The sequence below is a fragment of the Mytilus edulis genome, chromosome 7 (assembly GCF_963676685.1).
Source record: "Mytilus edulis chromosome 7, xbMytEdul2.2, whole genome shotgun sequence".
NCBI classification, from domain to species: Eukaryota; Metazoa; Mollusca; class Bivalvia; order Mytilida; family Mytilidae; genus Mytilus; species Mytilus edulis.
Window position 1 is genome coordinate 47,463,677 of NC_092350.1, and position 27,638 is coordinate 47,491,314.

The 27,638-nt window shown below is 32.3% G+C and overlaps 1 protein-coding gene across 1 annotated transcript; it reads right to left on the minus strand.

The window, feature by feature from the left end:
- Positions 1–5,702: 5,702 nt before the first annotated feature.
- On the minus strand, positions 5,703–27,560 carry LOC139481647 (protein lin-41-like). The gene is made up of 3 exons (XM_071265093.1): positions 27,423–27,560; positions 19,665–20,635; positions 5,703–7,276 (listed from the first exon to the last, which is right to left on the minus strand). The coding sequence occupies exons 2-3, from the start codon at positions 20,629–20,631 to the stop codon at positions 6,951–6,953; spliced, it is 1,293 nt and encodes a 430-aa protein (XP_071121194.1). The 5' UTR covers positions 20,632–20,635; positions 27,423–27,560; the 3' UTR covers positions 5,703–6,950.
- Between the last annotated feature and the right edge of the window lie 78 nt (positions 27,561–27,638).

Here is a 27,638-nt window from a genome sequence, read left to right on the forward strand (position 1 = left end):
ATTGGCGTGTTGACATAATTGACAAAGCTACTCATTTTGACACACGAACAGATAGCACGTCTTTATTTGATCCTTTTTAGTCACTGATTTGTTACCGGTTTTCGACAAAGAAACAATACCTTTTGATAGAGCTATTAGTGATCATGATGGAACATACGTTACAATTAATTGTGGTTTTAGCAAAAGACGAACTAATAATAGATTGCTATGGGATTATAAAAAGGGTGATTATGACCGTATGAAACAAAAAGTAGTTGAAACAAATTGGGAATATTTAATTTATGATGCAAGTGACGTTCATGTTGCTGTGACCAATTTCACGAACTCATTTCTTACTATAGCCTCCGAGTGTAAACCTACAAGGGAAGTAACTATAAGATATGACGTAAAAGTTTGGTATGATTCGAATTTACGGCGTGAAACGAGAAAACACGACAGGCTGCGTAATATCTTTATTCGCTCAAATAGCACATCCGCAGAAAAGAAATTTAAACAACAAAGGAACAAAGTAAATAACTTGAAAAAGCAAGTTAACAATATTTTTTACCAGTATTATTGAAAACTCAGATGAACTAAAAGTTACAAACTGTAAACAAAACTGGAAAACGGTTAACATGTTAATTAAAAGTGATACACCGTCTCATGATTTACCACCCATGACTGACCCTGATCACAACTTTAAACTTGCGTACGAGGGAACAGAATAGTCCGACATTTTAAATGAATATTTTTGTTGAGTTTCTGATTTAGAGGGCGCTAGTAAAGATTTGCCGAAATTTGACAACCGATGTCTTGAGTTTATTTCATAAATTGTAGTTAGTGAACGAGATTTACTTGATATTCTTTCAACGCTCGATGTTAATAAAGCTGTTGGACCAGATATCGTTAGCAACAGAATGTTACTTGCTGGTAGAAATGATATTTCCAAACAATTATGTCTACTTTTTAACAAATCCTATTGTCATGTGTGAGTAAAGTCTTAGAAAGGATTGTTTTCAATTTTTTTTTTAACTATTTACATGAAAATAAACTATTATACAAGTATCAATCCGGATTTATAACAGGATACTCAACTTCGCATCAGTTGATAGAATTGTATAACAAAATTTTGAGTGCACTAAATGAGAAGCTTTTAACAAGCATTACATTTGCTGATATAAGCAAAGCATTTGAAACTGTTTGGATGAAGGCTTTATTACATAAACTTTGAAAATATGGTATAAAAGGAGACTTGTTATGTTGGTTGAAAAGTTACTTGTCTAGACGATCACAGAGAGTTGTCATAAAAGATTCATTACCAAACATTGGAAAACTAAACGCTGGTGTGCCGCAGGGGTCAGTATGAGGACCCTTGCAGTTTTTGATATACATTATTAATATAGCTGATGGTATATCTGTATTAGGAAGGCTTTTTGCAGATGATACTTCAATAGGTCATACTGCACATGATGAATCCACTTAAAAAAAATCAATCAGTAGAGATCTTGATTATTTAAGTAAGTGGTTAGCTAGATTAATGTTGTATGGAAAAGTTTCTAGAAAAGGAACGACAAACAGGACAAACGTTAAGTACAATACCTTGCATCGCCCACAAAATGGAACTAAACTTTGTTAAATATAAGCATATTTATGTACCAACTTTTATTGATGTGTCCGATAGTTATCAAGGTACCAGGACTATAATATAATACGCCAGACGCGCGTTTCGTGAACATAAGACTCATGAATGACGCTTAGATAAAAATAGTTATAAAGCCAAACAAGTACAAAGTTGGAGAGCATTCAGGACCCAAAATTCAAAAAACGTTTTGCCAAATACTGCTAAGGTAATCTATGCCTTGGTTAAGAAAATCCTTAGTTTTCGAAAAGTTCATAGTTTTGTTAACAGGAAATTTATAAATGACCATGTAATTGATATTCATGTCAAAGTAGAGACATTTTTCAGAAGTTGTACACAGTGAAATTAGAACAAAATCAGTTTTACAAGTCAATAAATCAATTAAATCGATTAAATCATTGTAAAGGACTGCTAACAGTATAAAATTACATAAAAACATAACTTAGTAGTAAATAAACAGTGTCAATTGACCGAAATGGTATTGAAATATCACGAAAAAACCAATACATGCTTTTATAGTTGACTATGTGGTATTGGCTATGCTCAATGTGGAAGGCCGTACGGTGACCTATAGTTGTTAACTTCTGTGGCATTTGGTCTCTTGTGGAGAATTGTCTCATTGGCAATCATATCATATCTTCTGTTTTATATTGTGAATTAGCTTATTATTGAAACTTTATTTAAATTTTGAATAACCTATTTTTAAACTGACTTGTAGAACACTTTTCACAATGTTTATACACTGTCATTTTTTTCATTGGTTCTCTGTTTCAATATTGACTCCGTCTAGAGGAAAATGGTAGCTTATAATGATTTCATGGTTCAACTAGAAAACCGAAGATTTTTTAATTTTAAACATATTTTATTCACAAACATATAAAAAGTATTTAGCAACAGACACAGTCTATAAAAGCTATCTCCATTAAATATTTAAAGGTCTCTAGCTACGATATAATACAAAATTATATATATTTTTTTTATCAATCATTAATGAATGTAAAATAGTAAAATTATTATTCGCTAGTATAATTTCAATTTTTAAAAAAACAGCTCAGAAACATCGATGAATAATTATTCACTTGTAGGTGAATAATTCTACCTGATTTAATCCGTGTTCATGTGATCTTCAATTTAACCCCTTAGCAAGAGATGAATTATGCATGATTGAAACGTGCTCTGTTGTTAAAAGATAAGAAATGTAAAATGTAATTCGCTCTATAAAAAAAAATCATTCTTATACTGGTAAAATCGAATATTTACTTATTTTGATAACCATAAAATTGAAATAAACAGACATAGAGTTGTCTCATTGGCACCCACACCACATCTTCCTATATCTATAGACACAAGGTCCATATTAATATATCTATTTTTGTTTATGTTTTATGTTTCTATCGTATTATGTGACCGTCAGTTGTTTTGGGGTCATCTCAAAAGTTAATTAGATGAACTGAAATACACACGAAACGAAGCCTCATATTATCGATCCCCTGCCCTGTAAATTGTTAGTTTTCATTTTTAAGTTGGATGAATGTTTCACATAGTTTGTAATTTAATATTAGAACTCGAGTAAAATCGGTGAATAAGATTTTGACAGCTAGTGCCCCTTTAACAACTCTATGTAAAATAATACAATATAGTGGGAAATGCATGCTACTTATTATAAAAAACAAACGATAACATATTTACAGTGTTAATTGCTAAATGTAAAGTATATTCAAGTTCCTTGACATATGTACATATCTTTTATAAGTCATTTGAAATATCTAATTATAACATTAATCTTACTAAATGGAATAAAAATGATATAAGAATAAACGTTGAAGTGGAATGTGGAAAGAAATTAGAAAATAAATATTAAATAAACACTAAATAAAACAATAAATAAGAATGTTAAAAAAACAAAAACGATGACGGTCACTGTTACATTAAAGAACAGATTAAAAAAAAATATACAATATTCATATCATATAAAAATAATCTGTTTCCAAAAAGTATAAAGTCAATATTTATGTCAACGTTATCAACAATTAAGTAAATAGAATAAAGTAAAATCTGTCAAACTTCATTGTACTTAGGGCAAATGAAAATGACCTGCTGGTTAACCAAAACAGGGTGATTACAGTTTGCACATATAACGTTATCTGAAAAGAACTGGAAGAACAAATTAAGTTTTAGGTTGCTAGTATAATTTCTGAATTGACAATGACTAATATTATCCTTATCCCATATAAAACCTAACATACTACCTTTACTTACACACTCAATAAAAATAAAAGAGACAACAACCGGAACAAAGAGTAGACAACAACCGAAGTCCACCATTGGTTCTTCAACGCAGCGACAAAATCCCATACCACGAGGTGGGCCTCAGATGACCTCTCAAAACATTGTATATTAGATAAGAAGTTAGCAATATCCTTTAACTTTACGTTTAGCTATATAGATGATGTTCTCTCACTAAATAATACAAAATTTGGTGACTATATTAAACGAATCTATCCCATCGAACTAGAGATGAAGTCTACTACAGATACAGTTAAGTCTGCCTCATATCTTGACTTACATATAGAAATTGACAATGAGGGTCGGTTGAAAACAAAGCTTTACGACAAAAGAGATGATTTCAGTTTCCTTAATTGTGAACTTTCCATTTCTATGTAGCAACATTCCAGCAGCACCTGCTTACGGATTATATAACTCCCAATTGCCCAGTAGTCAGCACTTTTTTGTGCTGACATGAATTGTCATTGATATGGTTATATTTATAAATTTACTGTTTACAAATTTATGAATTTTTTGAAATACTAAGGCTTTTCTACCACGAGCATAGATTACCTTAGCTGTATTTGGCAAAACTTTTAGGAATTTTGGTCCTCAATGCTCTTCAACTTCGTAATTTACTTGGCCTTTTTAACTTTTTTGAATTCGAGCGTCACTGATGAGTCTTTTGTAGACGAAACGCGCGTCTGGCGTATATCCTAAATTTAGTCCTGTTATCTATGATGAGTTTATTTACAACCACTGGGTCTATGCCACTGCTGGTGGAGATTTATTTCCCCGAGGGTATCACAATCCATGTATTCAGCACTTTTTTGTGCTGACATGAATTGTCATTGGCGTCTGGCGTATATCCTAAATTTTATTCCTGGTATCTATGATGAGTTTATTTGATACGATATTCCCGGGCTTGTATTTCCTATCATGATTTCCTTGATAGAGGATTGCTGCTCACAAGGAAGCTATTAAACCAAGAGTTGCAATTGGTGAAGTTGAAATCATCCCTTCGTAATTTTTACGGACGCCATCACGAGTTGACCGTTATGGAATAACCGTTTCACAGATGATATCGTATATGTTCCTTATGTCGTAACTACAATACCCTTCCCCTTTTCTCGAATGTGACCTACCGAATTAGACTATTTACCGGATTTGTAATAAAATAAGCAACACGACGGGTGCCATATGTGGAGCAAGATCTGCTTACCCTTCAAGAGCACCTAAGATCACTCCTAGTTTTTTGTGAGGTTCGTGTTGCTTAGTCTTTAGTTTTCTATGTTGTGTCTTCTGTACTATTATTCGTCTGTTTGTCTTTTTATTTTTCGCCATGGCGTTGTCAGTTTATTTTCTATCTATGAGTTTGACTATCCCTCTGGTAACGTTCGTCCCTCTTTGAGTTCAGTGAAAATGGACGTCACACTAAACCCCCAAAACATGTAAATGCACTAACATTAAAAAAAAACCCATCAAAGACTAGCAAAAGGCCAGATGCTCGTGACATGGGACAGGCACAGAAATGTGACTAGGGTTAAACATGTTTTGTGATATCTCACCCCCCCCCCCCCTTTACGTCTATCCAATGTATAATATTGAAATACTTAGCAATACGCACAGTTAAATTAAGAATACATGTGCTTATTTCCGATTCAAAGACCCTATGATTAAATGAATATTGTTACCGAAATTTGCAATCCTTAATGACCTAACAATAGTACTTAAAAATCGATAGTTAAGTCTATATGTTGATAACACTTGAATTGTATGTGTAAATTTATTAAAGGGAAAAGAATGTCAACATTGAAAGTGAAACAAAGGTAAATCATTTTATTGACTGATTTGATCCACAAAACAACATTCTTATACAGGTAAAAACGATGATAAACATTTATTTTTCATCTATAATATGAAATTATATAGACATAGAAAAATCCAACAGCACGAGTTTCTCAATCTATTAATATTCTAATTTATGTTTACATCGCTTATATAGTCATCGGATGACTTTAGATGTCAACTCGATAGTTAATAAGATGGCGTCTAGATTAAAATACACACGGAACGAAGCTGCGTATTTTCATGCCCGTGACCTGTTAATTGTTTTTTTTAGACTTTTAATAGTTTGGATAAATGTTTTACATTGTTATAAATCAATTATGAGAATTTGTTTAAAATCGATGAACATGTATTTGACAGCTAGTGCCCCTTTAAATAGAAAAGAATAAAAAAATTGAAAGTGAAACAAAGGTGAATCATTTGATTAGCTGATTCGATCCACAAAAACTTATTCTTATACATGTAAAAACGATGATTAATTTATATTTTTAACCAATAACATGAAATAAAAAAACATGCAAACATCTAATTACACGATGTCGCTATCTAATGCTATTTATGTTTATGTTTATAACGTGATATGTGATCCCGTCAGGTTTCGATGGTCATATCGATAGTTAATTAAATGGCGTATAGACTAAAATACGCACAAAACTCTTATATATATATATTATCAAGTATATGCATTGTTAACTGTTGACGGCTTGTGCCCCTTGAAGACATTTATGACATAGACATTAGCATATCGCCAATCAAAATAAAAGTTTCAAAAAATGACGCCTTTCATTAAGGAGACATATAGAACAGTTTTTTTTTTTTTTATTTAAGCTTATATTAAAGCAAATGACTATCTAAAGGTATTCATAATCTTCCTTGATATTTAGGAACGCATTAACCTTTTAAAGTAGATGTCGGCGTACAAAATTTTGTTATATTGTTAGGATGGATAAGTAACACTATTATGAGACTTTGAACAGGGGTAGACTACTGTTGCTTTTATTTCGTTTCGTTTGAAATTGGGCATTTGTTATGTGTTGAATAATTTCGCAAGGTATGTATTTGTTATAACCTTAACTGGAGGGACAAAACTATACTGAAATATAATGAGATATACCTTAGTGATAATGTTTAGCTTGTCCTTTGATTGGGTCTTTTTTGTTGAATGTTTTTCTGTAATTGGCTTTGTTTTGTTTGCAAGTTTAATCTCTATCTTGTTAATTCAATGTTTGACCGCTGACCTTAACTTTTCCTTAATGATGGGTAAAAGGCGGATAATTTCATCTGGGTCATCTTTTGAACTACATGTAAACGTGACACAACCTTCACCTAAAACATTTTTTCTCCCTACATTTATGGCAAAGTCTTTTTCAATAAGTGACTTTCCATATTTTCGTACTATATTATATGGCCAATAACATTTTGATGTAGTTTTCTCAATGTCTTCTAATACAAATCCAGTTGGTGTTAGACATAATCTGTATTGCCCATTTAATCCAAATTTCAAGGCATCTGTTTCTGGTTTCACGGTGACAATGAAACAAGGATCTGAAGTGAAAGACACATAATCGTTAGTGCATTCCTATGAACGTTACAATACCTTTGCAATAGTTAATAAATATTAAATTCAGGTTAAAATTACCTTATAATTAAATTTTATTTTACCACTTGCCTTAGATGGTGAAAAGGAATATGGACACGAAGTGCCAATATTAGTCCTGTGAGGTGACACAAGAGAAAAGAAAAAAATGGTCCTTTATATCTAAACGTACCTACGTATATCGTTATTTGTAATTATAGTATTAAGTTTGATTTATCCATTATCGTTGTTGAAGGTAACAATCAAATCCTGATTCAATGCCGCAAATTCCAAGTTATGATATATACTATGACAAAACAACTGTATACATAATTTGTGTTTTTATTTATAAACAAAAAAGAAGAAAATTGAATAACATGTCTTTGATTGTAGTCGAGCTTCGATAGCCTCCATAAGGCGAGGTTTTTAAACACGGATATATTGTTCTCATAACGGTTTATGTTATAAAACAAAACAAATCGGTGAAAATAGAAATTGTGAATTTGTCAATTACTTTCAAGTTCATTTCGTCGTTACTTTGTAATAATTAGCCAGATATGTGCAATGCAAACAGAAATAGGACAGTTTTAAATTACAGCTGTAGTTTTTTTTTGTCATCGTCTACATGACGCAGATCTTTTATGCAGAGCGTTTGATAGTCGATAATTAAATAGACAGTAATTCATTTCTAAACGAAAGACAATAATAAGAACAAATAGATTTGAGTCATTTATGTATGATTTAATAACGAAAAAACAATATTATAAAATCTTCACATCACACATCTCAGAGGGGGGGATAAGGTATTACCCGGGAATAATATTGTAAACCTTGGCAAAGTGAAGGTTGGCAAATATTTTCAAGGGATAACAATCTTCATTATGACCGTTACAGCTTAGTATGTTTAATATAAAAAAAAAACATTCTTGAATATTTAGCCATTTACTCTGTTGTATATATTATAGGTTGTTACGTTTAAAAGAAGGAACCAAAGCCCCTGTTCTACAGGATGGTACTTAAAATTTGATGTTTATATTAGGAGATAGTCTGTCTAGTGGCATAAGGATATTTTCTCTGTCATTGACTAAATCTCCTTGCTAACGTAGTACCATTATGAGTTTGGATATTTTCCCTCGATCTTCAAGTTGATAAACTATGTTAACTTGTAAAATGTTATTTTATCTGTGAGTGACGTTTCTTATTACAATTTCAAATCGTAATGCTTGAAAGAATCACAGGCTGTAGATGCAAACTGCAATGCTGGTCTCACTAGAGATTACTATTCAGGTTTTTTCATTGTGTAGTTGCCGTTTTTAGCGATCCGCATGTAGGTTTGTACTTTATGTATCTTATACTATGATCAGGTATTCTATTTCATAAGCGACAAAGAGTCTTAACTTTCATCCAAAACCTTCTGGTTTGTCATATATGTAGAAGAACAAACAAGGTCCAAGTTTGGAATCTCATGAGACACCAGAGTTAATTCTCCGTGTTCTGTCAACATATTTCCCGTCCTTAAGGATATTTAAAATCCGTTAGTTCGTTTTCCCTCTAATGCCGAATTGATCTAGGCCCTCCTGAATCCAGTTTGTTTGAATGGTTTTGCATAAGTCATATGTTGGGGCCTTTAATAGCTTACTCTAGAGAAAAACCAACGGGCCGTGTTGAAAACCGTAATTTGACCTATAATGGTTTTTCCCTTACAAATTGTGACTTGAATGGAGAGTTGTCTCATTTGTACTCATACCACATCGATTTATATCTATGTACTGGAGATGTTTGTTGCATTGACATCATTATATTGTGTTGTATGATTTTGCACAAATTTTGCAAAGTTCGACTGAACGGTAGTTTTCTGCAGCAAACACTACCGGTACCGTTCTAGAATTTCCTTTCATATGTATCTGGTAAGTCATCTGTTAAATGGATACCCTAATATTGTTGTTATGCTTGATGCAATATCTTACGAATTTCCTTATCACCCATGCTGTCATAATGTCTAGACCAGCAGCCTTTTACGGGGAAAGGTTTGATAATAAGGTTGCTATTACATTTTCAGTGTTGTTAAGGTCATGCACTGACGAATAGAAATAGTTTGTTATGTCGCCATGTTTTTCCAATTGATTTTTGACTGTGAAATTTATTTTAACGCAGAATGTTAATTGGAACGTATTTTTCTATGTTTGCCTTTTCATTTGGGTCTTGATGGAGTAGTCAATTATTCAGCAAAGATGATATATATATATATATATATATATATATATATATATATATATATATATATATATGTTACAGGCATTTTCTAAATTTAGGCATTTTACAAATTGACTATTTTTTCAAGCATTTTATAAAATGCCAAAAAAAAAAATGTAAGGCATTTTACAAAATGCCTAAAAGATTAGAAACTGAATGGAATGCACTCAATATTTAACAACTTGAAATATCAAATAGATAATTTTATTCTATCATTAAATATAGCATGCAATTTAAACAGTTCCAGTTTTATAATTAGGTCTTTCCACTTTTCTGTGGAAAGCCTATTGTATTTGTTCTGATTATTATTTTTTTTTCCGCCAATTTTTGTTCTTGCGATAAATGTTTGTTTCGCAATATGTCACTTAAATATTTCTCATATTGTATCGTACAGTTTATGCGCTTTTAAATTTCACCCTGCTAAGCCAAACCATTTTCTTTGTAAGAGTTATCTCCCTATTCACTGTTTATCATCTGTGTGCATCTCCTGCGTAACAAAAAAAGATATCGACAAAATTCATTTTACAAATTGTTTGTTACATCCTCAGTAATTTTTGGCGTATTTGGATCGAAGCGATCCAAAGAAATTTTATAGGAGTTATCTATCTTTACGGAATAAATTTGTCGGTATGTTTTTTTAACTCATAAACCGTTAACCGTATAACCCTGGAAGGTTTTTATTTCAGTCCCCTGATTCCTAACTTAGAAAATTAGGTCAAGGTCAAAGGTCAAGGTCATATTTTAGATTTTCATATGTCTTTGATTTCCCTATAATACTTGAACGGTTATAGATAAAAAAAAATTAAGCAGTGAAAAATGCTTGGTACTTCAAGGGGCAACTTTGTTACATTATGACTATATTGATTTTACCATCATGTAAGGGACATAACTCCCATCGATGGTTTTTAAAAAGCCATTTTTAGGCAAAACTCTTAAACAAAAGGTCCTTGACCCATAGGGTCTTTTGCAATGACCTTGTGGATCAATGACCTTGACGAAGGTTACAAGGTCAAAGGTCAAGGTCATCAAATTATGTGGTTTTGGCACTATTTAAACAGTTTTATGTGTGTTTGAATTTCAACCAACCAACCAACCAATCAATCAATCAATCAATCAATCAATCATGATCATGATCAATCAACCAATAATGATCATGATCAATCAATCAATCATGTTTCCGTCTCATGTGTTTCTTATAGGGTTCAAGATCTTCTTCGTTTCTTTTTCGCTGTTTAAATTGACACTAACGAACGTGTTTAACCAACCAACCAACCAACCAACCAACCAACCAACCAACCAACCAACCAACCAACCAACCAACTAACCAACCAACCAACCAACTAATCAATGAATCAATGAATCAATCAATCAATCGATCAATCATGATCAATCAATCATGTTTCCGTCTCATGTGTTTATTATAGGGTCCAAGATCTTCTTTGTTTCTTTTTCGCTGTTTCAATTGACCCTATCCAACGTGTTTAACCAAGCAACCAACCAACCAACCAACTAATCAATCAATCAATCAATCAATCAATCATGATCATGATCAACCAATCATGTTTCTGTCTCATGTGTTTAATATAGGGTCCAAGATCTTCTTTGTGTCTTTTTCCGTGTTTCAATTGACCCTATCCAATGTGTTTAACCAACCAACCAACCAACCAACCAACTAACCAACCAATCAATCAATCATGATCATGATCAATCAACCAATAATGATCATGATCAATCAATCAATCATGTTTCCGTCTCATGTGTTTATTATAGGGTTCAAGATCTTCTTCGTTTCTTTTTCGCTGTTTCAATTGACCCTAACCAACGTGTTTAACTAACCAACCAACCAACCAGCCAACTAATCAATCAATGAATCAATCAATCAATCAATCAATCAATCAATCATGATCAACCAATCATGTTTCCGTCTCATGTGTTTAATATAGGGTCCAAGATCTTCTTTGTGTCTTTTTCCATGTTTCAATTGACCCTATCCAATGTGTTTAACCAACCAACCAACCAACCAACCAACTAACCAACTAATCAATCAATCAATCAATAAATCAATCAATCTGTATGACTGTTTATTCATGAGTTTATTGAAGGAACAAACTCTCATTTATTCAAGAAAAATTGAAATTTAATATTGTTCTTACGTCACTTCTGAAAAAAAAATCCACATGTTCTCTGAAACTACAAGTACAATCGCCCTCAAAATTTGCAGTCAGCAGGGCATACATGTACTTAAAGTTTATCAAAAACATTTGGTGCAGATATCTCTCACAGCTTTTCCTAGAGAAAAGAAATGGTAATGCCGTAAAAATCGCTTGCTAGGTCCGTAAATCTCAGATCTAACCTACAATAAAATGTCCGCTCCGAGATTGAAATACTAATCTGTGTTACAAACAGGTGCTGAAAAATGTACATTATCAGAAAATAATCAATAAATGTGTTTTAAAGTTACACCGGATCAATTAAATCCAAAACATGCACTGCTTGTGAACTGTCATCAAAATGTCAATTTCCTACAATGACAAAAGAAATTACATTGTGTTTATTCCGTTTCTATACATGTTGTCTGTTCAAAGTCCCCACCTAAAAAGAAATAAAAAGACTCTTTTCGTTATTATAAACCCGTGTCACGTGATGTGGCGCGCGCGCTGTACCTAAAATAAAAGAAAAACTTTCCAAACTAAACATGAAACTTCTCCGGTAACAATAATATAGACCCCATACAGAAACGAACAAACAAACAAACAAACAAACAAACAAACACCCCCCCCCCCCAATTCAATTAATTTTAAAGGGGGAAAGACCCCCTACAATTGCTTTTTTAAAGCAATTGATTTATATTTGTAATTAAATCATTTACATAAACACTATTTATTGCTACATAAATAGCGACTGTTACATATTTGTCCAGACTTTTTGCAAAGACAACTCTTAGTGGTACATCTAGTCTTACCACTAGCACTACAGCCACATTTTGTGTAACCCTGACCATCACGCAAAGAAACTTTACTAAAATCTTTTCTAAATGATATATCGATATCATAATTGTACATTGAATAGCGATAACCAGACAGTTAAAACTGATTCCTAGTGTAAAGTCCACGTTGTCTTCAATATATAATTTCCAGTTCAATGAATTGGTGCATGCTAAATTTCCAGTGACAAATATTTCCTGCATATTCAATAGGTCTATGAGACAACTTAATGGTAAAAGAAGTTGACAACTTATTCTTTATATGAATATGTCCTTGTTTTTACTTGACCAATTGTTAAAATATTACTTGAGTGCATCATATTTTTATTTTCAATATTTTGCAAGATGAGCAATTCAGGAGTAGTTTCACCAAAAAATTACGACTAAAATTGATCGCAAGTCATGAATAATCCAGTATACTTACGACCAATTTTATTAATAATTTTTTTTTGTGTAACCAACTCCTGGCTCCTAGGAGTCTACAGAATTGACACTTGTTTTGAAAATTTTTAAATAAGTTATAACTCAACAGAAGATATGCACCTAGTTTTGCATATGATAATAATCCGAGGAATGTCCTTTTATTCCAATCTTAAATTTGTTCAGAATAGTTTCATAGTTTTCTCTGTTCAATATAATACTTTTCTGATAAGAATCAACATTTTCAATTAGTTGGTTTGTAAAACTTTGGTCAGGTGTAAGAACAAAATGCCCTTCTTCCATTATGAAAGAAGATCATAAATGAACAACAGAGTTAGTACAAACTCATAGTTGTTGCTCTATGGAGTTTCTAATTACACAGTGTACAAGCGGACAGTGACACAAAACGGAAGTTGCTGATCTGTCCGACGGCGATCGGCTCGTTGTTTTTCAAAAAAATATAGAATATCAACACAAAGTGTCCCATAATGGATTGTTCAGCAGCTCAAGGTAAGTGAATAACTACAATGATGTATTTTTGACCATTTAAAGCTTATTTTATGCTTTTAGCATCAACCGTCTTTTTAAAATAACTCCTGATCATGAAGAGGGGTCAAAATTTTGCGATTTTTCGAGTCATAAATCTTAACAAAACTCCGAAAATTCAAACATTTTCAAGATTTTTAATCGATACATAGTTGAATAATCATATTCCGCATACACACACAAAAGTTTGGTTCATTTTTTTTATTATATTGTCACAATTGAATCTTTTCTATTCAAAGTGTACTGTCCGCCTCGTTGCCACCGTATGTTTTCATACTGTCCGATTCGTTGGTCATATTCATGATCGATATCTTAAGCAAAAGTAAGATTGAAACATGCAATTTATCCACATTTAAACTTTATTCAACACAGATACTGTCTATGATTATATATGGAAAATATTTATAGATTATATATTCAGCTTGGATCTCGTGTCAATTAAAGGGGGACATTGGTCACTCTTCCAGAACCTTTACTCATGTCTGATGCTCGTATTCATCGTTTGCGGACCTTGTTGTTAGATTCTCTACCGATATAATATTCTAATAAATGCATGGTGAATTCAGTACACATGTTCCCTATGACATGATCTTTCTAATTTAATGCAAAATTAGAGTTTTGATCCAATTTTACGGCCTAATGAACATAGAAAACGATAGTGCGAGTGGGGCATCCGTGTACTATGGTCACATTCTTGTATAAAAGTTATTTTAAAACAACAGTAGATGATAGTGAGTGATGCAGCGCACTTAAGAACATCAATTAAATAATGTTTTGCTTATATTTTCAGATATACATGATGAGTACTAGTAATCCTTATAGTTGTACAACATGCTTGTTTTCGTGCAAAATATTTTCCGAAATAATAGACCACAATATAATTCGCCATCCGGAACAAACACTTAAAATAAAGGTTTATATTCAAAATAAATGCATTCTTCAGACGAAAAACTTTTGTGTTATACCAAACCAACTACAAAAGGATGGTTATTACATACATAGTGACAATTATAAGGAAACTCTTAATATAGGAAAAACATGTGATCTTTTGGAAACAGCAAGCACTCTTTTTGAAATTGAAAATGATAACTCGCATGAAATTGGAAGCCCAGTTGCAAAAAGACAAAAAATCTCCACATCAACACCCCGCAAATCTGATATTTCTCATGACCTCAAGGAACAGACAGACGAGGAAATGGAAACTGAAGGAGACAAGAATAAATCATTTTTCGATATCGATGCAGATCTGTCGAGAGAACTTTTGGATCTTTCTATATCGGATGACAATTACATTGACTCTGATATTGAAGAAATGCGGCAATTGCTGCCAATACTTTTTGAAAAACTGAAAACAGTAAATCAAAAACATAATTTTTTAAGATTCAGTCGATTAGTTGTAAACGACGACTTTCCTTTGCAAAATATTTGCTTTTTGTTATTTATGGATATAGTTAAATGGTACTCTACAGAAAACACATCTCAAATGCCATCACTGCCTTATAAGAAGAAACTACTATGACATGATGCAAATGTTGCTTACATGATGTGAATTCTCCTTTATATGATGTGAATTCTTCATTACATGATGTGAATTCTTCATTATACATTGCATTTATTAGAATATTATATCGGTAGAGAATCTAACAACAAGGTCCGTAAACGATGAATACGAGCAGCAGACATGAGTAAAGGTTCTGGAAGAGTGACCAATGTCCCCCTTTAATTGACACGAGATCCAGCTGAATATATAATCTATAAATATTTTCCATATATAATCATAGACAGTATCTGTGTTGAATAAAGTTTAAATGTGGATAAATTGCATGTTTCAATCTTACTTTTGCTTAAGATATCGATCATGAATATGACCAACGAATCGGACAGTATGAAAACATACGGTGGCAACGAGGCGGACAGTACACTTTGAATAGAAAAGATTCAATTGTGACAATATAATTAAAAAAAATGAACCAAACTTTTGTGTGTGTATGCGGAATATGATTATTCAACTATGTATCGATTAAAAATCTTGAAAATGTTTGAATTTTCGGAGTTTTGTTAAGATTTATGACTCGAAAAATCGCAAAATTTTGACCCCTCTTCATGATCAGGAGTTATTTTAAAAAGACGGTTGATGCTAAAAGCATAAAATAAGCTTTAAATGGTCAAAAATACATCATTGTAGTTATTCACTTACCTTGAGCTGCTGAACAATCCATTATGGGACACTTTGTGTTGATATTCTATATTTTTTTGAAAAACAACGAGCCGATCGCCGTCGGACAGATCAGCAACTTCCGTTTTGTGTCACTGTCCGCTTGTACACTGTGAATTATAGACATTAAAACTAGTAAAACATGAAAACTTAACCTGCAGGCTACATTTTTAAAGAATTATCTTAACTTTTTTTTACTCAACACTTTTTTGTAGCTTTACAATATATTTCTATCATCTATTTCATGTATTTCATATTTACACAATTTGCCTGAAACAGACCAGGCAAATTGTGAAATTGTCATTAAAAATTTCAGGCATTTTTCAAAATGACTAGATTTTTTAGGCATTTTACATGCCTGTCAACTTTAGGCATTTTAGAAAATGCCTGAAAATTCAGTCATTTTACAAAATGCCTAAATTAAGAAAATGCCTGTAACATATATATATATATTTATTTTCAACTTTTGTGTTTGATGTTAGTCTTAAAACGCTTCATACATTTTCTTTTCTTGAATTGGGACGCAGTGTTATACTGTCCTCTATATATTTGCAATAAACACAACTCTCTGCAACAGTCATTTTTAGTTGCGGAATATCAGCATACTTGATCAATTATTCAATAATAATGTGTAGTAATGGATATTTCCTGGTAAAAGGAGAATAAAAGCACTAGGGTCAAAGGTTTCTAAATTATACAAAGAGTAGGTAATATCAGGTAAAATATTGAAGAAGATTCTAATTTATTACCTGTCTTTATTATTTTACATTGATATGTGGAATGATTGTCAAGGTGGTGCAGGATCTGCCTACCCGACCTGAGTACACGGGATCACCCTACAGTTGTTTGTTGTGTTCGTGTTGTTCAGACTTTGATTTTCGAACTTGTGCTTTGTGTTCTATTGTTTGTTTGTATGTTCCCTGGTTTTAACTATGATTGTATTCCTAGAGACCACATTTTACCAACTATATGTCTATATGTGGTACCAACACACACTAAGCTATAAAATGTCCAATAAAACACATGTGAATCAATATACATGAGAAAAACAACGACCTGATTTAGATACATCACACCAAAAACCAAACATGATAAACTAACAAAAAAACAAAAAATTGAACGAATAGCATTTGACTTATGTCAGGGATAAACAACAATTTGTTGGGGTTGAATCGGTTTCGGTGAGCCAAATTTATCTGGCAAACTGACCGTCAGCCCAACAAATATTTTGGTTTCCAGATTTTGCAGACAATAACAATCAAAACCAAGGAGTAAACACAGACTCGTAAAACCAAAAGACATTTACATCAACAGTTATAAGTAATAAATAAGAAACAACACGAACTCCACTAAAAACCGGGAGTGAAATCAGGTGCTCCGGAAGGTTAAGCATTTCCTGCACCGTACATGTATACGGCAACCGTCGTGTTATTTCTTTGTTCAGTCCGGTAATGATGGAAGGTTATTATGACTGAGGAAGAATATCAGAAATGATTTCTGACACACTTTTGTCATAATGGCCAATCAGCTCATGAGTGATGACCTTACCTTGAGTGATTCATAGACCTGTCTGAGCAACTTTTGAGAAAGCAGTATTCCTCGTTCAACAAAATCAACTACTTTGAGCTATCTCTAGAGTAACGTATCAAATGAGACACACACACTCCATATGTTGGTGCCGTTGGAATGTTGCTACACAGAAATGGAAAGTTGACTAAAGGAAAATTAAAATAATCGCGTTTGTCATAAATTTTGGTATTTAACCTACCATCAGTAGTCATTTCGAGAAAAGGTCTAAATATGAAGCAGATTCATCTCTGTCGGTAGTATCTTTAATTTCAAGTTCACTTGGATATATTAAATGTAAGTGATCACTGAATCTATTATTATTAAGAGACAGTACATCATCAATATACCGAAAGGTGAAATCAAAATACTGGGCTAATTTCTGTTCTCCTTTCTGTACAAGCCCTTGGATAAATTCTGCTTCAAAGAAATACAAAAACAAATCTGCAAGTAGAGGAGCGCAATTGGTACCCTTTGGGATTACAATAGTCTGTTGGAAGACCAAACCTCCAAATTGAATAAATATGTTGTCAACTAAAAAGTCCAGCATGGCAGTGATATCCTGGTCAGTGTAGTTTTTGCTCGACTCTGTATTATCGTTAACAAAGTAAGCAAAATTCCTGCCCAAAACTAGATATTTTAAACGTCTAGTGCCATTTTTGTTAAAGAAACATAAGCTGACGAGTTCCTTCAGTCAAACTTTAAGTTTAGTATGTGGAATAGTGGTGTAAAGAGTTGAAAAATCAAAGGTTTTAATGTTGGTACAATGTTTTAGTGATTGAGTGATTTTTCAGTATCCACATCTGATTAACAGCACTTCTTGAATATGACGTTTCGGAATATTTCTGAAGTCCTTCTTTAACTGCAGTGAGTATGACAGTAAGAACTTTAGAAGGGGTTAAGTGAAAAACTTGGAAGAACCTGCAATATACCTTTCCTTATAAGGATTATTGTGAAGCTTATGAATCCAATATAATGACGGAAGATTCTGGTCTTTATCCTTTGGATTAACACCAAAGGAGATTAGAACATATTTTATAGTTTTCCAGGATCTCCTGCTTCGTAAGCGTACTTAGTGTATATGTAGGGTTTCAAAGTGTGTTATTTATCCCGAGTTCCTTAATCAGACATTCAATTTAGTGTTTCTTGCAAACAAAAACTATATTGTTTGAGGCTTTGGCTTTGTCAGCTGGAACGACAACATATTTTTCATGGAGACAAGACAACTTCTCTATGACATGATGGTCTTAAATCTAGAGAGACATAATTGATTTCTGGAAGATATTTTTAAATATTAAAAAGATTAACAAACTAACTTGAACTGATAGTCACATAACATGCAAACACAACCCCATTTTGATATCAAGGTCATCATGTCAATAGTTAAGGTCATAATTCCTAAAAGTAGTGCCAAATTTTTACATTTTTTAACATGCTGTCCCTGAGTCCGTCATTGTCGTTTGGTGTCTGCATTCTAAAGCCGGAGAGAAATTGATTTCTGGATGATTTTTGTTCAAATATCATATATAAGTTTACAACTTTAATTGAAATATGATCACATCACGGTTTCTTGATGTTAAAGTCACCATACTATTGGGTGAAGATCATAACTATTGTAAATCACCTGATATTTGTACATGATAGGGGTTTTTCGGATTAATCATCAAATATCATATATGGGTTGCAATTCCTTTGGATAAAAACTCCGATTTACTAACAGGAAGATACCTTTTAATTTTGAGGTCACTTGGTATCAGATCGAGGTGATACTTATTAAAAATACACCAATATTGGTACAGAGAAAATATTTCCAAACGCTACATAACATAGATATAGATGATACTGCAACTAAATAAATATAATGAGGGGAGGGCGATGTCCATTTAAATTGAATATCAATATGGTATTTTCATGGTTACTAAATGTATATACATATTGGTTAATTTTAATTGTTGGTGTTTAAACGCCACTTTAAAAGCACCGCATTAGGCCATTTTTAGTTTTTATTGGTTGAGGAAGCAGGAGTGCACGGAGAAAACCACTGACCTTCGATGGGAAAACTGAAAATACTAGTTAAGATTGGAGTCGAGTGCACCTTCACGAGCGGGGTTCGAACTCGAAACCTCAGTGTTGACTAGCTAGTGATTACAGTACTGTAGTACTATTTAGACCACTCGTCCACCGAGGCGCCCTAAATGTATAGATATTTTAAACAAAAGTACTGACTGAAATCATGGAATTTGACATAATAAAAAGAGAAAAAACTATGCCTGCAGGTCACTTTAAGCTCCTACTTTAAAAAGAGTGTGCTAATTGTCATTAAATGTACTTATCTGTATACGATATCAAAAACTAAAATATTGTTTCAACAAACCTTTTTCATGTTCCTTAGTTTCTATTGCTTCATATGGATGGTCAGTGCTGCTTTTGGTACCAACAGTAACATTGACCTGTGCCTGCTTGACTTTCTGTCTCACTATAGACATATCACCTTGACTGGTGTTTACAACGATGTTACCAAATCTAAGAATAGATATGTTCATACCTTCCACCGAATTGTTGGCTTTCAAAGAGATGTTCACATCCAATAGTTCATTGTTATCTTGCATAGACTGTACGAAAATGTCGGTATTCATCAATTCATGTTCAATCTGTTTACTAACAAGGAACGTTTGCAGGTCGGACGCATGCTTCTTTATAAGTGCAAGGCTTGCTTGAAGTTCACAAATTTCCTTTTCTTTTCGCTCTACAGATGACAAAATTTTGCTTATTTTTTTTCTTTCGTTGTTTTCCGTTGTTTGAAGTTCTCTCAATAATTCTCTTTCAAGACGATCGAAGTGTTCATTTACTGTTTGCCTAGCAATGTGAATTTCCTTTTCAATTGTCCGCCTGTTCAGTTTGAGTGATGACAAATTTCTTGCACGATTCTTTTGAATCCTTTTTAAATTTTCAGCAATTTCCCGCATTGAATTTTCGATTTCTAACATCATGTTTGACGATTTTATGCTGGATAGAACATCATTCATATCTGTGAGGTCTTTGCAGTTCTTGTGGTCACTTATTAGACATTTGGTACAACAAGAACATTCGTGCTTATGACAATAAGCTTGGTATCTTTCACTATGAGATTTGCAGGATTCTGAAATTTGAAGGACACTTACAGGTAACTTTTGAAATTCGTTTACAGGTATAATACCATGACTTTTCGACGCCTTGTTCAAGATATGGTGATCCTTACATTCCACACACAGTCCTTCATTACACTCAAAACACCATGCTGTAGATGGCTTACAAATATTCCTCGAATTGCATATGCCGCATGTAGGTGATATACTTGCCATTTTCCTACAAAACATTCAAAGAAAATTAATGTGCATTACCACGATATAAACTTGCACTGAGTAACACGACTGGTGTCAATAAATAAGAAATGTATTTTGACCCTTCAGGTGCATTTGAGTTCATTTCGATTTTGTGAGATACTTTGTGTTAATGGGCATCATGATGCTTTTCTTTATATTTCCGTGCGGTTATTTGTGAGATTTTGATGTCTGCCTTGTTTCCAGCAGTAAAGTTTTGTCTATAATTTATTTTATTGGTGTGTTGGGTTGATTTACCTGTTGGTAAGCTGTTGCGACTGCTGAGGACAATTATAAGTACATTATTTGTTCAAAAGACGTTGAACCGGCAAAACTGTCAGCGAAGTTTTGGAGTAAAAATTGTAACAAAGCATAAACGGTATTACAACAACGTTTTACGCCAAACATACTAATATCTGTTCTTTCTTATGGAAATCCTACATCGCATATTAGCAGATTATTATATAGTGGAAATGTTGAAAAATGACATAGACACGTGACGATCTGTTTAATATTCAACTGGAAACCGTTATAATTCAAATCATGTTTAAATCAGGGAACCATCTAACACAGTTGCCTATATTCAAACAAATCTACAATATAATTCTATGTTTCATCAATTAAAACAATTATTTTGGTATTAACCTCTTTGCACGAGGAAGGTTGTATTACAACTTTCAATCAATTATTTTCGAAATTCACTAAGCAGGCCTAAAACTATCATATAACTAAAATAATATGCTACGAGTTTTTACACAAACATCTTCACGTTTGTATTTCTATGTATTTTCGCATCTATCTGGAGCACAATATATCTTGTCTTAAGGTCGAGTTAGTGTATTGAGTTTTAGTTTGAATATATTGTTTTGTAGATCTAGACTATTGTTTGCTTAACAATCGTTTTTGGTGATTGAACATGATACTGTCAGCCTCTCTTCAACTTATAAATTTAAATCTATCTTTGGTAACTCCTGCCAATTTTTTATTTTTTGTATATTTTGACAAATTAACTTTGCCAATCTAAACGCGCACATTTCCAAATGAAGAGAAAGCACTGTGGTTTTTAGATGGATTACCAATGCAATAAAAGCTTTTGTGCCACTGTTATTTCAATACTCTGTATGAATATTCATACCTTTCGAGTATATGTTACACCAAAGTTTAGAAGTGTTAAAATTTAGGATGTATTTATTTTTATATCGCTGTATTTTTTTTACATTAAAATTTGTAGTTCATCTGTGTTATACAAATTGTAGCTGTGCAATTATGAAATCTATTTGTTTCGTTTCCAAATCAAAGGAAACATGCTAAATGCTAACTATGTATTTCAAAAATCGGTTTGTATTATACAATTATAAAATGCGATTTTTTTCATCGTTCCAATCATTATTTTAACAAGAAGGACGTGTCAAAATTGATATGGTCATATTACAAATTTACTGTTAACAAATTTTTGAATTTTTTGAAATACTAAGGCTATCCTACATCAGGTATAGATTACTTAAGCTGTATTTGGCAAAACTTTTAGGAATTTTGGTCCTCAATGCTCTTCAACGTCGTACTTTATTTGGCTTTTTAACTTTTTTGGAATCGAGCGTCACTGATGAGTCCTATGTAGACGAAACGCGCTTCTGGCCTATTTACTAAATTTAGTCCTGGTATCTATGATGAATTTATTTATCACAATTTCCTAATAATGGCGCATTAAGAGAACCAATGCAATTGTAAATAATCATAAGGGTACTTTATTTGTGTTTTTTATATGTTCTTTATCACCCATGTAGTCTTTCTCAGAACTAGTTTTAATTGAAAACACTATTTAAAGTTCATTGGTAAACAAGTTAAATCTAACAGAATGTCTTAATCCGTGAATTATCGTGCATGTGGTTAAACAAATATATATTTATTATTAAAGTTTTACTCAAATTCGATATATATTTTAAAATTATTATTTTCCACTTATCATGGGAAGTTTTTTTTACAAAATCATTTAATTCATGGTTTAAATTTGTTGACGCGATGGACGACGTCAAACTAGAATCTAATACAAACGTTATGATTTCAACTTTCCAATGGTGGTAAATTTTAATTTCTCAGCAGTAACATTTCCTCTGTGCCATCAAATATCATTACATACCTACATTGATTCCAAAATATGTCTCAAGAAAAACGATTGAAATTGACACTATTTTGTTTTTCACCTAGACGTGGGTTTGTATAATCAATTTACTAGATTAAATCGTGGCTAAACAAAAAAGATTAACTTCCCCAACTTAAAAAGAACCTGACAGTTGAAGGAGACAAAACCACGTAGATGTCCATGTGTATTTGTTAAACAAATCATACATTTGTAATCTAAACAGGCTATATCTAACCATCTTTCTTGCACTGAAGATATGGAATAAATATCAAATTTAACCTGTATGTTGTGGAATTTCACAGATTATAATTTTGTTTAGACTTAAAACAATTCAGATGTCAAAATTGTAATATATTGAAAATTATTTACGAAGGCTATAATCTAAAGCAATTTGTTACGAACTTGGCAATCACAATACGAATTTATAAATTATATAAAAATTAGCCAATAAGTAGTAAGGGACTGGAAGTTTTTTTATGAAAACTGTTTTGTATACTTTAATTTTCTTTAAAACATGAGTTAATTTCCGCAACGTTTATAGGAAACGGCTTCTATTACATGGTAGTGGAGATTGAAGTAGTTACTTACTGAAGTCATAAAAAAATCGAAATTTACTGGCTCTTGAATTTTTTTAGATTAAAATCCCAACTAGTGTTTAGCCCGAATAACTTTTAACATTTAGGTCCAATCCTAAATTCCTAGTATGATGATAAAACGTATGTACAGTATTTATTGTTAACATGATATCGTTAAAAAATGCATGAAATATTTGGCACTGGACGTTATGTATTATGTTTGTGCGTCTTTAGTGATGCTAAAAGTTAATAAAAAACCCTGATAAACAATCTATGATTTGGAAAGCTTTTAAAATACCAGAACTGTTTATAAAAGGGAAGTCAACTCTGCGGAAAGCCCGCCGTGCAATATTCGGATAAATATAAAAGGTATCATCGCAGTTTATTAGTACGAAATAATTCACTTAGTAAACGATCAAAACAGATCTAATAAAAGTATTTGTATGTTCGTTCTTAGCCTGAAATACTTGCAACTAGACAATGAAAATTTTAGTCAAAAGATAAATCATATGTTTCAGATTAAATTTGCAATTATGGTAATTATGTATAACCGGCATTGAACAAAATTATGATAATAAATGACCACTTCATCAACTGTGTTCCCTATCATAGAATTGCCGTAATCGTTATTGATATTATGTTGAACGCCAGTTGCGTCTCAACTAAAAAAGACGAATCAAGTACTAAAAAAACCCTATTTTTTAACAACTAAAAAAAGTCAGTATGTGTTTAATTACTGCTATACACAGAAAAAATCAAAGTCATCAGAAAATATTTACCTGTCAACTGTATTGTCACTGTATTAACATGAAAGAAACTAAAAACTAAAATTTGGTCACACGTCCTTTGATTTGTTAAAAGGAAGTAAAACTTTAAATTCCTCAGGTGGAAATATTTATATCGTCAAGAATGTAAAAAAAAACGATATTTTTGTCAAAAGTCCTTTGTATTTCAAAAGGAAGCATAAACTTAAATTTTGAGGATTCAAAGATAGACTAACACAACACAAATGACTGAATAATAATACTTTAATAGAACTATGTAACAAAAGAGAACAAGGAAGCACCAATACTTATTCAATCGATACAAACACACTCATTCATTTATACAACAAAGGTAACCTTTTGGAATGGTGATATATCAAGGTGTACAATAATCACAGGTAGTTAAACTACACCTTGTCTAGTTTAAGGTGACTTGGGAATAGAAGTTTGGTCACACTTGTTCTTCTTCCGACCGTCAGTAAAACCCTTGTCAAAATGAGGCTTCTGTTTAATCATGTTAATTGTGCGGGATGTACAAGTTTTACGCCATATCATGTCAGAATGGGGACATTTAAACCGACGCCACGTACAAATGAAGTACTATTTTCTTAGCACGATAAAAACCTTTGCAACAACTCTTCGAGGGGTCCATAGGTAACCTGATAAAGTTGAGGTTTTTTGTAACTTTAATGACTATCAAGTCATCATCAGCAAATCGGATTCAGATTCAGTAGAGAAAGCTCACAGTGCTGAAAATGGATTACAGATGCAAAATCAAAATGTAGAAAACGAAGAAGGACGTAGGTTTCCCAAAGAAGCTCCAATAATGGAATTATACTTAATGATTGACATAGAAAAGAGGGACGAAAGATACCAGAGGTACAGTCAAACGCATTAATCGAAAAATAAACTGACAACGCCATGGCTAAAAATGAAAAAGACAAACAGACAAACAATAGTACACATGACACAACATAGAAAACTTAAGAATAAGCAACACGAACCCCAAATAACATTGGTTATAATGATTATGTAATGTTGTTGATGTTGTGTATAGCCCTATTAAACAAATTGGTTTTTATTTTCATATTTCCTGACAGTAAATAACATGAATAAGTTAGAAAGAATCCTAAATAGAGTGTTTTCATAGGAGCGGACTCAAATCCATCTTTTTCTACAAATTCATCCGTTTCCATTGTTTTTTTTTTATTGAAACCTTACTATGGGTTCACATAAAAGTGTTAATATGGTTTATAAAATGGATGTAAATCATATTTAATGCCCATTTTAACAAATTAAATCAAATAGCGCTGAAGTTGATACGGAATATTTATCAAAAAGGTGTTGGTATCTTCCGATGATGGAAAAAAGGACGAGACGTTGTTGACATAGCCCTGGTTCATCAACTTTCTGCTCTGACACTGGTGACATTTAACAAAGTCTGAGTAGCAGATACAAGCTCTTGAATACCGAATATGTATGGAAATGTAAATCCCATATGCAGGTGGAGTTGGTATATTGCTACTAACATGACTAAGGTTGAGGAAATTGATGATTTCAAAATTAAAATCGTCTCATTTGTCATAGATTCTGGTACTGAGATGACCATGTATGTCAAATCCGAGATATATGTAAACAATAAGAGGCGAAAGAAGCCGTGTCTGTTGTTTCATTGATGTTTGGTATTGGGGATATTTTAATGGAACCTTATCAGATGAAATGGATTATCAATAGAAAGAAAATCATCAATATAATTGATGTGAAATTAAATGACCTGGCTTTTTTTTTATCTTCTTGTTTTTGAAAAGTGTCGAATGGAACTCCAACTCATATGAAAATAAGAAGAGGTCGATAAGGAGAGGCGAACAGTTTGTTCCCATCGGAATGCCGATAAATTGGTGAAAAAGTCTACCTCCAAATTCAACAAATATGTTGTCAATACGAAACGCCAGAATACTGATCACTTGTTCTTCTGTGTAGCATTTTGTTTACTTTTTTGTCCACTATTAACAAAATATGCCGTATGGTATCACAAAGTAATAAGTTTATAGCGTATGCTACCATTTTCATGTTGGAAAACATTGTGGATTATTAATTTTACACGCGGAATTGTGGTATACATGGTTGATAATCAAAACTGTTAATAGAACTTATTTCAGAAAAAGATTGAGCTTTAAATATATCCAGAAGTTTTTTTTTTTATTCACATATAGCAAGTAAACAGTTTCACAGTTTTTCTGACGATCAGTACACATCAGCGTAAGGACTATCGCGTTTTATGTGCAGACCATCGCATTTTAGTGGGACTATCGCAATTAGTGGCCACATCGCACCATGGAGTCCAACAAATATAATATATTTTTCTCGAAAAAATCCTTAAAAATATACAGCTACAGTCTTTATTACATCAACTTTGAACATTGACTCAAACCTTTCGTAAAATTAGATTTCTACTATATTATGACTATCAAGACATCAATCGAGAAGCAATAAATGAATTTTGATTAAAAAAAATAACTTGAAAAATAATTGTTTATAGCATATGTATTTTGTTAATAACAACAATAACCCACATATTAACAAATGTGTAGTAATCTGTTACAATTATTTCCAGGGAGGTCCCTTTTAATTTAGGTTCGAGTTCCGTCTTTTTTATATTTGTTTGCCTAAAAGAGTTGAACCCTAAGTTTATTAATAATTTCGAAATTCATAGACGGACACTTTAAGATTTTTTTTCTCCGTTTGTGATGTCTGTTTATGGTTCAGTCGTGTTTGTTTAAGCGGTAAAATGAACCCATTGTTGGACTTCGTCTGTAATCTGTTCTTTGGTTCGGTTGTTGTTTCTTTGCCATATTCCCCATTTCCATCCACACTTTAAAAAAGGACTATACAACACCTGGTAGATCTACTTTTAATGTTAGATAATAAGTAAAACTATCTAAATATACATTGCGGAATAGACATTTCTTCTGGTATTTCTTACAAATGATAAAATTTATTTTTAACTGTACAAAAACAGAAAATTTAGTATAGAATTTCATTGATTTCTTAAATTAGCAAATAAGTCGGTAGATAATGAAAACAAGTATCTACAAGAACGTACAAAATATCATCATACGTAATATTGGGTTATTTGTGCTCATCCCCGGGCTCTTAGTAATACTTATAAATACTGTAGTTTATATATGTTTTGTTACAGAATATTGATATGTTACAGTTATATCTATCTTTAATTTAAGTTTCATTGCTGGCTATTCAGCATAATTCGTAATTAGTAACAGTAATAAGATTTACCTTATGGCAGAAATCTTTATTGCAAAACACGACTTATCCTTTTCTTTTTGGAGAATAAATTAAATTTGTAACACTCAAGAAATCTTTCTATCAGATTCATTAAATCAAATTGTGTTTAAATGAACTAAAGGATGTTGTACCGGCGTTTTATACTTATATCTTTTAGTGACATACTAATATCATGTCCTGTTATATATTATTATTTCGATGAATGAT